General features: G+C 49.1%; 1 protein-coding gene across 2 annotated transcripts in view; it reads left to right on the top strand.

Moving 5' to 3' along the window:
* Positions 1-2,699, top strand: part of STRBP (spermatid perinuclear RNA binding protein) — a 112,429-nt gene extending 109,730 nt beyond the window's left edge. Inside the window, exons 18-19 of one of the 2 annotated variants that reach the window (XR_012506542.1) lie at positions 1,650-1,783; positions 2,478-2,699. Coding sequence is in view for 1 of the 2 variants with exons in the window: in XM_074362184.1 (XP_074218285.1) it covers positions 1,650-1,654 (5 nt within the window). In the remaining variant the exon portion in view is untranslated. Of the gene's footprint in view, positions 1-1,649 lie in introns of both variants that reach the window. The other variant, XM_074362184.1, reaches the window with a different exon arrangement.
* The last annotated feature ends 10,815 nt before the right edge of the window (positions 2,700-13,514 follow it).

Below are 13,514 nucleotides of genomic sequence, written 5' to 3'. Positions count from 1 at the left end.
TTAGTGGTGGGTGATACTTTAATAAAACCTCATCACTTGCTGGAAGTAGCTGTGAACTTACCATTCTCATTCTGTGCATTAGTGGCTAGACGTACATAGAGGGCCCCACCTCAGCTGGGAGTTTTCATGTCTCATTGACTCGTTTTGCTGACCTATGGATGAAACAGAGCCATCACTGAGAAGAAAAAGCATGGCTGGTAGTGCCCAGTTTTTATTAATTAAATATTTACAACAGCCCTCTATGTTTTTGGAATACTATTAACTGGCAGCTGCAGCTGCACTGTTACTTGAAATTGTCAAATTTGCATTCCAAGTTGGAATCTCTCTGGAGATTTCTCTTTAGAAAATTCTTCTGAAGTAGCTGACTCAGTGTCGTAACTCAACCCCTCTATAATGGCGACAAGGGAGCTGTGCTGTTTTCCAACATGATGGCAGTCATTTCAAATGGTTTCTACCAAGTCTTTTTTTTTTCTTTTTAATTTTGTTGTTTGTTGGAAGTTACTAACCATGTTGTAAACCTGCCCAGTTGCTGCAAACTTTTACATTTCTCTGCTTTACTTAAAATAATTGAGCTGTCAGTCCTTTGTTAGAAGTGGTAACCATGCAAGTTGAACTGTTTAAATTTTGTAATGAATTAAGTGTCCCCCTCCCCCCTTTGCCTTTCCCACCCCTCCATTTTGTAATGAAAATTCCACTTACAGCTGAAAGGGCAGAGAAATATAAATGAAGCTTTTGGCTTCACCAAATTCTCTGAAATTAACAGAGTTTTGCTTCTCTGCTCTTTTCTCCACTGTAGGTGGTTTTTTCATTGACAGCCCCTATTGCCAGCCTCTGAGCGTCGCACCATTTATTATTCACTTGGGCCCTCAAGATTTCTTCTCTGACTTCTAGAACCATCAGGTTGTCTGGCTTGAATGGCAATTTCTATGTCGTGGTCTTAAGAGCAATGTGACCCCCCGAGGCTTTCCAGCTTTCAGACACAGCACTCTGACACCTTCTTTTGGAAAGCAGTGACTGAGCATTTTAAAGAAGAGCAATACTTTACTCAAAGCCACGGTGTCTGTTTTAAAACTTTTCCTTTGGAAACCTAGCAATATCTGTACTTAACCCCTCCTAGCATAGTCTCTTGTCAGGGAGTTTACAGACCAGTGTAGAACTTAGTGTGTGAGCTGTGCTATCTTCTGGCAGTTTTTTACCTTTTTTAGCACATAAATTGAATAGTTGCATTCCTGACTGCATCAGTTAGTGCTATTATAATTCCTCAGAGATAGGGGTCCTCCCTGAAGCCATATTCTTTGCATGGGGGCTGGCACCCAGCCAGGGATGTGGCCCGCAGCCCGTGTTCCTTCCGGCTGCGGGAGCACCCCATCTCTTCTGCAAGGTAATTGGTCCAGCAGGTTCCCAACATACCTCACGCTGACTAGATGCAGCGCACGTGCGGTGAAGCGAGCAGTCCTGCAGTCGTCTGTAGTCTCTTGCAAATTGTTGACCTGGGGAACAAACCACTGATAGATTCTGTTTTTCTTCTTTTGTTAAATTTTGGGTGAATGTTTGAAAATCATGAATCAGTCACCGTTATTAATTGAAGAGCTGGGAATACCTCGTTAATGTATTTTTAAAACTGGTGTTGGACCCTCTGTGTATTTCAGGTTAATACTTTTAAGCAGTTTTCAGCACGTTTATCTCACTTTATTCTCGTTCTCCTCGGACCTTCGTAGCCATATCACTTGTATAAAGTAGGCTGAGATATAGTGACTGTAAGCTGTGGTCTCGGTATACAAAGGTAAGCTCTTTTATTTTCTGATTAAAGAAAATTAAAACTCAATGAACACAACATGCATATATGACAATCATATATGATGTATTTGATCTCCTAGGACTTATGTCGTGTTACTTTAAAAAATTTTTATGATCTATATGTAAAATAGTTATTTTCAGCATTTGTTTTAATACCCTTGTAATTACTTTCTACTTGAGACATTTCACTTTTGCTGAGTTAAGTGTGTGTATGTGCAAAAACTTATGACACATGTGAATTACACACACGTATCTGTTTAAATAAAAGAATTTGGTGGTGGGAAGTGTTCACCCAAGAGGATTTTCACGTCAGGGCACTCTTTTGGCCAAAGTGCTGGAATTTCATAAGCAGCAAGATTGGTAACGGTGCCGGTGGGTCCATTTATGTAGCTGTTACCTAAGCTGGGGATCAAAGTGCCAATTTCTCAAGGAGAGAAACTTCTTTGAGAAATGAATATCTCTGATCTGTGTTGTATGTCCTAATACAACAGCAGCAAGAAGCCATAAAAAAAAAAAGCAATAGAAAATGAAAAAAACCAAAATATTAAGGTAACTATGGAAAAATATGTAATTGAGTTAAGCTAAGTATTTGCAGAACCAGTTTTGGCAAGAGTCAGAATGGTAAATACCCAGTCTGCAGAGACCAAACAGACGTAAGGCAATTTGTCTGTCTTTTCCAGGTTAGGTAGATGACTTATTTCCCACCTGATTCAACCATCATGGAGTTCATGTAAAAGATACGAGGGTTAGGCCAAATATTTTAATAAGGATTTGCTTTGTTTAGTGTGTCCCATAAGTGCATTTCGTATGTTAGATGTTCTGTGCTAAGGTTGTATTTGATCCACACAGACACACAGACACACAGACACACACACACACAGATTAAAATGAATTTTGTTTCATATGCCTCTAAGTAGCAGTTTTCTTTTTATTATTAACTTTGAAGGTTGCTGAAACGGCTTTTTCCCATACAGAATCTGTATGTGCGTTGAATGTGGCTTTGGCATCTATCAAAGGTTGTGTGAGGTCTAGCTGACTAGTGCCAGGTACATCCCAGTCCTGATCGAACAGCCGAGCGCCCTTTAAGTGCCAGGTTCTTCTCTGGACGCAAGTGAAACAGGCCGGGGAGAGTCTCCTTGTTGGTGGCATTGGGCCTAATGTAAATTTCCTAGGTTGGGAGACAAATGTATTAGCAATGTCAAAAGATAATTAGCTTAGTTTAATAGTTTATTTATAAATTATGTAATAATATGGGTCCTCTGCCATCACTGAGATGGACAGCATTTGGAAATTCACTCATTTTATATATTTCCCTGGCAGTTTTGAGAGCCCAAAACAAACTCTGGCTTATATTCATGGACCTCTGCTCAAGTAAGTGAACTGAATGAAATGAGTAACAAATACCCCAGTTTATATAGTACAGCAAAGAGCAGGAGTGGTTAAACACCTTATTTTTTGATGATCAATGAGGGGAATTTTACCCTTATAATCATTCATTCATTATAACTTCCCTGTTCCTTGGATTTCATTAATAATGGCAGTGGAGGTACATCTTCATTAGTGAGTGAGAGGGGGGAACTAGGGATACCCCACCACACACAGTCACATTTCTAACAATCTAGAGCCCTAAAAGTCAGGGGCATTAAGAGCAGTTAAAGCTGAAAACCACCTGCTCTGTGAACGGTCTTTCTGTAAGTCCTGTTCAGCACGTGCCAGCGCCTCCCTGGTGCCGGTGCCAGGGTGGGGCCGGTCCCTCTGAAGTCCTCCGCAACAAGAAAGGTTCTGTTGTGTTCAGACTCACTCTGTAACCACCTGAGGCTCTGCCCTCCAGTGACTGCAGATTTCTCAGTGTTAACTCGGAGGCCTGGAAGGGGGGAAGGGGCGGGGGGTGGGGGTAACAATCACCTGCAGAGCCAGGAAACTCTCTACACACCATCAGTGTTGATGTGTTTCTCTAGCAGCTGTTTACAGAACACAAGAGCTGGTACTTGTTATGTAAGTTCCTTCCTTTCCTAATAGCATCTTCCAGAAAGACTGTTCTAAGTCAAGAATTGAAGTTGAGTTACTTGTAAGAATAGATATCCTTTCCCACATTATTATTTTAGGTAAGAGCCAACAGCTTCCATTGATGCTTGAAGCAGTGATCTTTGGAGATTTTTAAAAATAACTCTATAATGCAAATTAGGTTATGTAAGCTTTACAGCACAGCTAGAAATAGAGAACAGAAACCATGTGGGAATCTGGGCCAGAGTATTTCTCTCCATCCAGCAAATTCCTTTGGGGCCTGGGAATTGAGTGAGTTAATACACAGAGTGCTTTGACTAGTACCTGGTACACAGTAGGTACTCAGTAAATGCTGACTATTCTTAACCATGGTTGGCTGAGGTGACAAAATTCACGTTGGGGGAGGCAAGGCTGTGCTGGCAGGTAGTTGAGAAGCAGATGTGTGGCCTGCTTGTGGGGAGCTGTGTTGGTTCCCTAATGTTGACAGGTTTGGGGTGCCCCAGGCTTTGGAAGAGGACTCCTGCATCTGGGGGTCAGACAGGAAACAAAGCAAACATTTGGCTAGAGCTGACGTGGGAGGTTGCTGCAGACCTGTGCTGCATGAAGATGCTCGTGATTCTGCTGTGGTAGTTAAACTGATGGACAGTCTGCTGCCAGGGGTTCATAATACTTGCTTTGGAATTTAACTGTGCTTAGAACTTCAAAGAGGCCAAGCTTAGAATATCAAGCTACTGATTCTAAGTTTCCTACCAGTGCATTAGTTAAAATATATATATATTTTATATACATATATATATATATACACACACATTTGATTACAGGCAGCCCTAGAACCTGACATTCAGAGCTCACCAGTATCTGGCAGGTAGAAAGCAAGTTACAAACCACAGAAAAGAGAGAGACCGGGTGGTATGCTTAGAAGGCTCCTGACTCAGATGCTTCTCTGCTGCAACACTTGGGGAAAAAAATTTTTTTTATCCCCACATAAGGTCTCCATTCTGTCGGTTAATCTTAGGAAAAAAAGTATCTGTCTGTCCATTCATCTACCCATCTTTTCTCTTTGTCCATCTATCCATTTATCTGTCTAGACACAGTTGGGAAGTTGCTTTTCAGCAAAAGGAAAAATGAGATGGTTGAAGTCAGTAAGGGGTAAGGGTCGTACTGTCCGTCTCTGGCTCACACTGTCTGCATGGACCTCAGGAGCCTCTGAAGGTGTGCAGCTGGCAGGAGGTGAGCTGAGTGGGGATACGGATTGTGACCTCTGATGTGCTGAGGTTATAAAAACTGTGTAGACAAGGAGTGAGTGTTACCTTTAAAGGCAAATAAGATAGATTTGTATTATAGTCAAGAGGCTTTTCTGAAATCCAAGAGATATTTTTGTAAGCCATGTCGTGGCAGAAGTGACCCCATTCCTCCCTCAGCTGTGGCTGTTTGGTAAAATCCTTGTCTCGTTAACCAAGGCTGAGGGAAGACCTTGTTTTACATTTTTCTTTTTGTCTTGACCAATCAGTTAACATTTTAATCACTTGGTCCTTCTAAGGAGGGTCTTGGGGCCTTTCTTGGAAAAACTTTGCTATTTCTGCAAACTGTGCTGCCTCTGCTGATAGGTAGCATGGAGACTGCCACCATCTGCCCAGGCAGCTTAGAGTCAGATTAGCATATCCCAGCTGGAGCTAGGTGGGCCTGAGTCATCTTTTTGGCTGCTTACGGCCCCCAGGAGGTAATGGGATTAGCCTGCTGCTGTGAGGACACCCTCTTTGCACTGCCTAGAAGGCAGTCTCTGCTCTGTTTCAGTTTATTCTACCTTGATCCTTTTATGTGGTTTGGAAGAACATCTGCATTCAAACATCAGCTAAGTGTCCATGGTAGTTAAGAGTGACCCTCAGTTTAGGTCATTTTGGGCTGTGGCAGCAGTAGACTGAAGAAGCAGGAACAGAATAGAGAGAAGAAAGGTCCTAAATGGGTGTCTTGTGTGTGCCAGGCACTTGACATTCTTACTTCTCAGCCTTCTTGGAGGTGGTATTCTCCCTATTTTAGAGATAGAGAAAGCTGAGGCCCAGAGTTAAGGAAGTTGAGAATGAAACCCAGCTGTTTCTGGGTTTTCCTGCGATGTGGCGCTGTGGACTGAGTCTGGAGAGAGGGTGAGGTGGCGCAGTGGGCGGCAGGGAGGCGGCGTGTGGGTGGTGAGGCAAGGCCTGGACACCAGCCGGCGGCCTGACTGTCACAGGATCTTTTGAGCTCACAGGCTCAAGCCAATCCTAGGTTCTTTTGCTGGAATCTAGGCCTTGTGACTTGAGGTCATTTTAGACCAGATATCCTGGCCTAAAATAGGGCTATTCTCTTCTAGAGCATTTGGAGAAGATGAACAAACTGGGAAGGTGGACTGGGAGACCGAGATGTGGTTGTATAAACAGAGGCAGCTTTTGTATTTGAAGCTTGTTTTTCCATTTGAACATCAATGAGAAATCGAGGTGTGTGTTTTCAGTTAGCTAAGGCTTAAGTACATGCTCTCTGGCCTGAGACTGGGGATGTCTTCAAAGATTTGAGCAAGACTCTGAAGGAAAGCTGGAAGGCTTTGGCTCATTGGGTAGAAGGAAGGGGGCAGCCCAGGTTCAGGTGCAAGTGCTGAGCAGAGACAGGTTTGGGGCAGATTGCGGCGGCCTGTTCTGCTTGCCAGGAGTGTCCCCTGGACTCGGCTTCAGGGGAGGCTGCCAGCCTGGAACTAGCAGGCTTCCTCAGCTCTGCCGGGTCCTCCGCTGGTCAGTCCTGGCTGGGTCTCTACGTCGGGTTAGGTGGGGGTGGGGATGGACGCACAATCTTCAGGGGAAGATACTCCTCCCTAACCCCAAGTCATCATCATCCTTGGCGACCTGCCGTAATCCTGGAGGGGAACAGGAGGAGGGACCCTTCTCCTAAAGGCAGGTAGTGTAAGTTCCCGAGCGGTGGCTAGTGCGTGAGGGAGAGGGGTGCCTGCGCGTGCCGGGCCCACCAGCAGAGCCCTTGCCCGGCCAGCACCACGTTCCCTGCTCCAATGGCCCCATTCGGAGAACAGCAATGCAGGAGTGGTTCCCACTCCATGGATAAGAAAATTGAAGCCCAGAGACCTCTCCAAACCACCCAGCTGATTTGTGGCAAAGCACTGTGGCTCCTAATGAGTAAGTTTTTAACCACACAGAAGAAATTGCATTCTAACAGAAGCTCTTTCTTAGGGATGAGATTTGAACTCCACCACAACTGTGGGAATATAGAAATTTTACAGATGAGGAAATAGAGGCTTGAACAAAATGACTTGCCCAAAATTACACAGCTCGTATGTGGCCGAGGCCCCCCCCCCCCCCACCTTGTTCTGAGAGCGCTGCGCTCACCAGTGGTGGCTTGTGTTCAGTCTGGACTTGCTGCCTGGCCTGTTTTCCAAAACTGGCAACAGTTTCCCCTCCTCTTTATGGTGCATTCTACTTACCTTTCTTCTAGACTTCTGGGATATATCCTGTGTAGTCTGAAACAAAACATACAACCAACCTGTCTCTCCCCCCTACTCCCATTGAGGGAAGAAGAAGAAACCAGACTTCAGGCTCATTCTGTTCTTTTCTGGCTCCTTTGGAAGAACTGTTAGCTGGCTCCAGGGCCAGGTGACTTGGGTTGGGAGGCCTGTTTTTATTTTATTTTTTCCCCTCCAGCTGCACAGTTGGGTCTGTTTCCACAGACCACCTTTCTGTACTATAACTGAACTGTGTGATAAAGTGCAGAAGAGTAGTTGCTGGTGGACAGGCCCTCGGGTGGTGGGGTGGCAGGGCAGGGATGTGCTGCTGCAAGCAGGCTTCTTTACATCGAGCCTCATCCACGTTCTGGTTGGAGGCTGTCGTCTGTTCCTGGCGAGGCCTTCATTATGTGCTCTAACCAGAGGGGTTGCCCTCCCAGTCACACGCTTCCCGGGGCACTGCTGCTAGGGGCTCGGCGGACCCGACATCACGTAGATGGCCTCAGCAGTTGCTCAGCTTTCGAACATCCTTCACGCCCTTGGAGGCTCCATGAAGGGAAATAAGGTGGACATCGTCTGGGAGGGACCACTCCTTCCACATAAATCATCTGGAAGGTGGTGCCTGAGCAACTCGGAAAAGCTGGAAGTACTTCAAAATAAGATGGGTTGAAGCTGGGGAAGGGGAGAGCTGGAGAGATCACGGACCTTTCCCTCTGCTATTCTGAAGGGTTGTATTTACTTGTTGTACGCGGTTCCAGAAGGGAAAAGATAGTTATAGTAAAGCAAGTTGGGCAGTTTGAGCTAAAGTGTGCCTCTCTTGAGGAACTGGGCTGCCTTCGTGGAGTGGGTGTGGTGAGAAGTGAGCCCCATGTTACCAAGAGTGTTCAAGCAAGAAGCCAGCTGTTAGCAGAGTGCAGAGGAAATTCTTCCATGGAACGTTGGTTCACACAAAACACTTAGGATTGGTGACACTGCCAAGACCACGTCTCTCATCTTGGTCACATGGATTTCTTGAAACATTCACCTTCACCTACGTTAACGTTAACCAGGTTCTGTGCTGGGGAAGAATAAGCAGTTGAAAACGTCAGGATTTTCAGCTTAGACGACCGAGCAGAAGGGAAGGTGAAACCACTGACCAAGAAGGAGCACACAGGAATGGGAGGGGATGCTCAGGGCCTTGAACAGAACCAGAAAGCCCACCTCCTGTGCTGAGGAGGTCTCCCATTCAGTCCAGGAGAGGAGCCGGCCCTATGAAGAGACTGGCGTGCGAGAGAAGACTTAGAACTGAGTGACTCAGTTACAGGGGCTCTGATGGACGTGGCCAAGGCTTCCTGTTGAAACTGGAACCATAGCTGGTAGGAGTTTGCCCAGCAGAGGGTGGTCAGATTACAAGAAGGGGGAGTGTGGTGTGCATAGAAGGGAGTGGACTCTCGGGACAGTGTGAAGGTGCTTGTTAATGGGAACCTGGAAACCGGTATGGTTAGGAGGGGGAGGTAGCAAATGAGATGTGCAGTTCGGGGCCACTGTGTGACAAGCCTTGGGTGCTGTGCCCTTCAGTGATTACCATTTTCCTAAATGGTGAGAGAATTCTGGAGGGTCGATTTGGACAGTTGGGTGGGGAAAGACCAGAGGCAGGGAGAAGGGTGTGGGGTCAGGGACCCACAGGTACCCCATGCCCATCAAGGGGACAGGGCCCTGCCCAGGTACTCCCAGACCACTGTTCAGTAGGTGGTTTCTGCTCTGCTGAGCTTGCCAATCAGAGAGTGACAGGTACTGGGTGTTCATTCATACAGAGGCCTTCTGCTTTTTAAAGAAGTGATGTTTTGGCTTTTTTACCTGGGCAAGTGTTGGAGCTCACTGGATTCACTGGTACTGCAGGGCCTTTAGCCAGTGCAAAGATGTAGACTTGCTTTACAGAGTACTTTAAGGAGTGGAAAAAGGTGAAACTGAGACTGCTAGAGAATTTGCTTTGGGCTTCAATTTTGTGTCTGTCCTGCCCCCTCTGGCTCATCCTGAATAGGGGGGCAGGGAGACCCAGGAGGAGTCGCCGGGGGTTGGGCGGGGCAGGCGGTTTTCCCATGTCGGTATTTCTGTAGCTCTGCTGGAGACCAGGGCTAAGGTGGTTTTGAGCCTTCAAGTCAGAGCTCTGAACAGGTGCTCCAAGACACTGATCCCCTCGGCCCTTGGTGTCTCTGTGAGCGGCCCTGTCTGTTTACACCAGCAGGCCACACACATACCACCTCCGTGTGAGTCACAGCGTGGAAAAACATGGGAATGCTGCCTCGGACCTGGTGTCAGCAAACTGTCTTGGAAAGTCTAGGCAGTAAATTTTTCAGGTTCATGGCCCATTTGCTTTGTCACAGCTACTCAGCTCTGCCCTCGTGGCACCAGAGTGGCCAGAGGCAGTGCATAAAGACGACGAGCGTGGCTGTGGGCCGACAGGCTTCACTTACTGAACAGGTGTAAGTATGGGTGGGCCATACTTTGCCGATTCCTGCCTCAGGTTGTGATTACTCACCCTCCGGCTTAGTCGTGACTGGACACTTCCTCCTGTCTGCTGCACGGACCATCTATCTTTCCACAAAGGCTTCCTGAGCATCTGTCCTGTGTGAGCCATGAGGATAAGGAAGGTGCGGTCCTTGCCTGTAAGGACCCTAGGTTTTGAGTGAGAGGTGGGCACTGAGGGAGCAGGTGGTTGAAGAAGGAACTACAGGACGGGGCTGAGGCGTGGCCGAGGGGGAAGCGGGAGAGCCGGGCAGGGGGCAGCTGTGTAGAGGACGGAGGACTGCACGGGCGAGTTGGGCCCAGCCTGGGAGCTGAGGAGTGTGGGCTGTGCTCTCGGTGCAGCTGGGCCAGAGGGTTGTTTGTGCTCAGGACGGCAGTGATCACAGATGCATTTTGGGGAGTATCCTCTGGTTGTTGAAGACTGTGTTTTTGGTTACAAATGGTATCTTTCAGTTCAGTTGACTTTAGCCAAGGGTTTGGTTACTACTGTTGGCACTCAAGTGGGCAAGAGGACTGGAGAATTGGGAAGCTTTTCTGGCCACCGGCCTTAGTGGGCCAGGGAGTGCCACACCTTTTTAACATGACAGAGCTTGATAAAATCTGCCGTCTTCAGGCTCCTCTTGCTGTACTGAAGATAGCTTCGAAGGGCAAGAAGATGAAACATTCTGTCTCAAGTCTAACGCTGGCTCGGGGCCTCGGTGTTTACGGGGGTGAAAGTGCTCGGACGGGCTTCCCCTCCGTGTGGCCAGCACACGGGACAAGCCTTCAGAGGCGCAGGGAGCTGACAGCTGCGAAGCAAAGCTTCTCAGCAGGTGAAGGGAACTGCTGTTGACGGAGTACCTGGGAGGTTCCAGGGACGTGAGCTGCCAACTTTCTCCTTTTACCTGAAGTTGGGAGGGGGTGCCGGCTGTGCGTGCAGTGTCGGGAGAGGCCGGGAGGGTCGGGCCGCTTGCGCTGCTGTTTCATGGAGCCCTGACAGGCCTGTGGGAGCAGGTGAGAATCACGTGCTGCGCAGGGAAGGGAAGGCAGGTGCCTGAGGCCCGAGGCTGAGAGGAGGCAGCTTCACACGAGGCTCAACCAGGGCGGCTCTGGCAGCACCAGGCTGCAGACACGGGTCCTCTGGGGAGCGAGGGGCTGAGGGATTTGGTGCGGCCCGAGCCGTGGGGCGGACATGGGGAGGGGGACTTGGGAGGGTGGTGGGGTGCTAGGTAGGGAATCGCTCAAGCCTTAGGGAATCGGCTGCTCTGAGTGAGGTCGTGTCTCGTCCTGAGCCAGGCGGGGGCTGTGGGAGGAGGAGCTGCGGCTCCAGGGCACATACACTCACTGGGCTCGTCCAGCTCCCGTTCTCTCGGGGAACGGGCCTCTGCATCCTGCTGCCTGGGGCAGGGGGCTCTTGGGATGACAGCAGGTGCGTAACTTCCCATCTCTAAGGAGTGCTCCTTGTGTCTTCTAGAGGCGCTTCTGGGCTTGTGAAAGGGAAAGGACAAAGGCAAGCCTGGCACAGACAGAGGTCGGGCTGGCCTGTGACGCCAGGTGTGGTCCCATCAGGCAGCCCGGCCTGCGCTGTGGCTCTGGCCTCTCCGGGAGGCTCTTGTCTGCAGGGCACCATGGTCCCTTCTGGAGCTCGAGCCTGGCCCCCGCCCACGGTCATAAGCTCAATGCCATCTGTCTCATGTTCCTGCTCAGGGTTAACAGGGGAATTTTTTTCTTTGATTCTTACCTAAATACTTCTACTGTTTTGGGAAGCCAGTTTTTTTTTTTTTTTCTTCCTTGTTCCCGGAAGTGAGTCACGGAGGAGTTTCAGACAGCTAAGACCACTGGCTTTAAGGCCTTTGTCCACGTGTAGTTTATAAAGAAAGCTGCATCTTCAGCGTCCAGCCTTCCCCCCACTTCCCTTCCGCATGGCTCGAGCTCACTGTGCTTCCAGGCTGAGCACCGTGCCTCTCCTCCCGAGAAACGGGCCCCTGCTGCTCACAAACACCTGGGGCTGAAGGAGCTGTGGTTTGGTGGGTCAGTGGCAAGACACGCTGATCCAGATCCGCTCCTTTCCTTGACACACTTGTGTTGCTCTGTAAGCCACCTCCACCACCTCACCAGCCCCCTTGGGCTGTGGCCCTGACCCCCCAGGTGGTGGTGACCACCCACACACGAGGCACAGTTTAGAATTTAGTCGGGCAAGCCCTGGGTCCCAATACCTCTTCTCTAACCTGCCAGGCCAGGAGTGCTGGCACCACACGCTTCCCTTTCCTGACCACAGCGGCACCTCGTGTTCAGACCAGCCCTGTGCAGTCAGGCAGGGTTCACACTGCACCCCTACCTCTTAGAGGAGACACGGAGTACTGCTTATTCCCTCATTCACGTAATGTAGGTTCTCAAACAGCAGGCATCCTCAGGGCTCCTAACTGGGGCCTTATTTTCTCCATCTCCCAGGAATTGGGCGTGGCTCTGGCTGGCTTGTGAGCTGTCTCCAGCCTCCAGATGGACTTCCTTTTTGGGGCAGGGGCTTGAGGTGGCAAAGGGAGTGCTTGGTTGAGGTGGGATTCCTCTGCCTCTGTCCCTCCTTGTCTTCTAGTGAGTTACGAGCCACCTGCCTTGGGAAGACTTCATTTACTTCAGCCTTTAGCAGTGTTTATCCCATTTTCCCCAAAGTATCTGTGAACTCAGGCCTTTTACCAGGGACCATCTGGCTTGTGCTGAACCTTTGTCCTTGGTAAGTGGCTGGTTGGGGCCCAGCCACATCTTCAGGAAGACAAATCTCCTGAGGCAGCTCTAACTGGGGTGAGGGCACTTTCAGGAATAATGTGGTTGATGGGCCTGGTCCCAAGGGTGCTCTTGGCAGGGTGCGCTGGGGCAGGGGTGTCCTGCTTTACCTGCCCTGTAGTATTCTTGGAGAGCAGCCTCTGAGACTGGCCTCTCACCCATTCTAAGCAGAACTCACCATCTGGGAGGGAGGCAGGAGGCGGCCAGTCTAGACCTGACGCCTAGCAGGGCCTTCCCTCATGAGGAGTGAGGTGGCCCTGCTCAGTCTTAGCCGTTCCTCAGCCCCAGGATGGGGGCTCAGGAGGCATGGAGAGAGAAGGCCAAGTGTAGCTGTGGGTAGAAGACCTTTCCCTACTGCACGGTTACACACACGGCACTGGACTCCTGGCTGTAGCTTATCCTCACTCTGGTGATGGCCAAGGTAGTTTTTAGAAGTCTACTTAAATACCTATCTGTATCTATTTACTGTGTTTTTTCTGAATACGCAAGTGTAAATAGCATTATTTGCATTGCAAAGCCCTCGGCAATAACTTTATGTTGTGTATTATGTTAAATGACAATGGAGACCGCGACCACCATGGATTGTCCTCCCCCTCTGGGGCAGTGATTGCACGTAGGACTAGACTTTAAACCTTCGGTGTGGTTGCAGCAGCAGCCTGCATATGTGGACTGTCCCCAGTGCCTCGCCCAGATGCCTGGCCTTCATCCACAGGGACGCTCTGCACCCCGACTCCCACAGGCCGCGCCCACACTGGGGATCCTTTGCACTGACTGTGTTGGACTCTGCAATAGACTGACCCTCTTGTCTGGCTGCTGAAGTTTGTAATGCCCTGACATGTTGCATTTCCCCCTTTTGGATGAATAGAAATAAAAGCTTCTGTCTTCAACAGCAGTGGGCTGAACTGTTCTGTGCAAGGACTTACTGTGGTCAAGAGAAGGCTCTTGACTGATGACAGGGTCAAGTGCAGAA

Source organism: Camelus bactrianus, chromosome 4 (genome assembly GCF_048773025.1).
Source record: "Camelus bactrianus isolate YW-2024 breed Bactrian camel chromosome 4, ASM4877302v1, whole genome shotgun sequence".
NCBI lineage: Eukaryota > Metazoa > Chordata > Mammalia > Artiodactyla > Camelidae > Camelus > Camelus bactrianus.
Note: the sequence above shows the minus strand (reverse complement) of the source record. Positions and strands in the feature narration are given on the sequence as shown.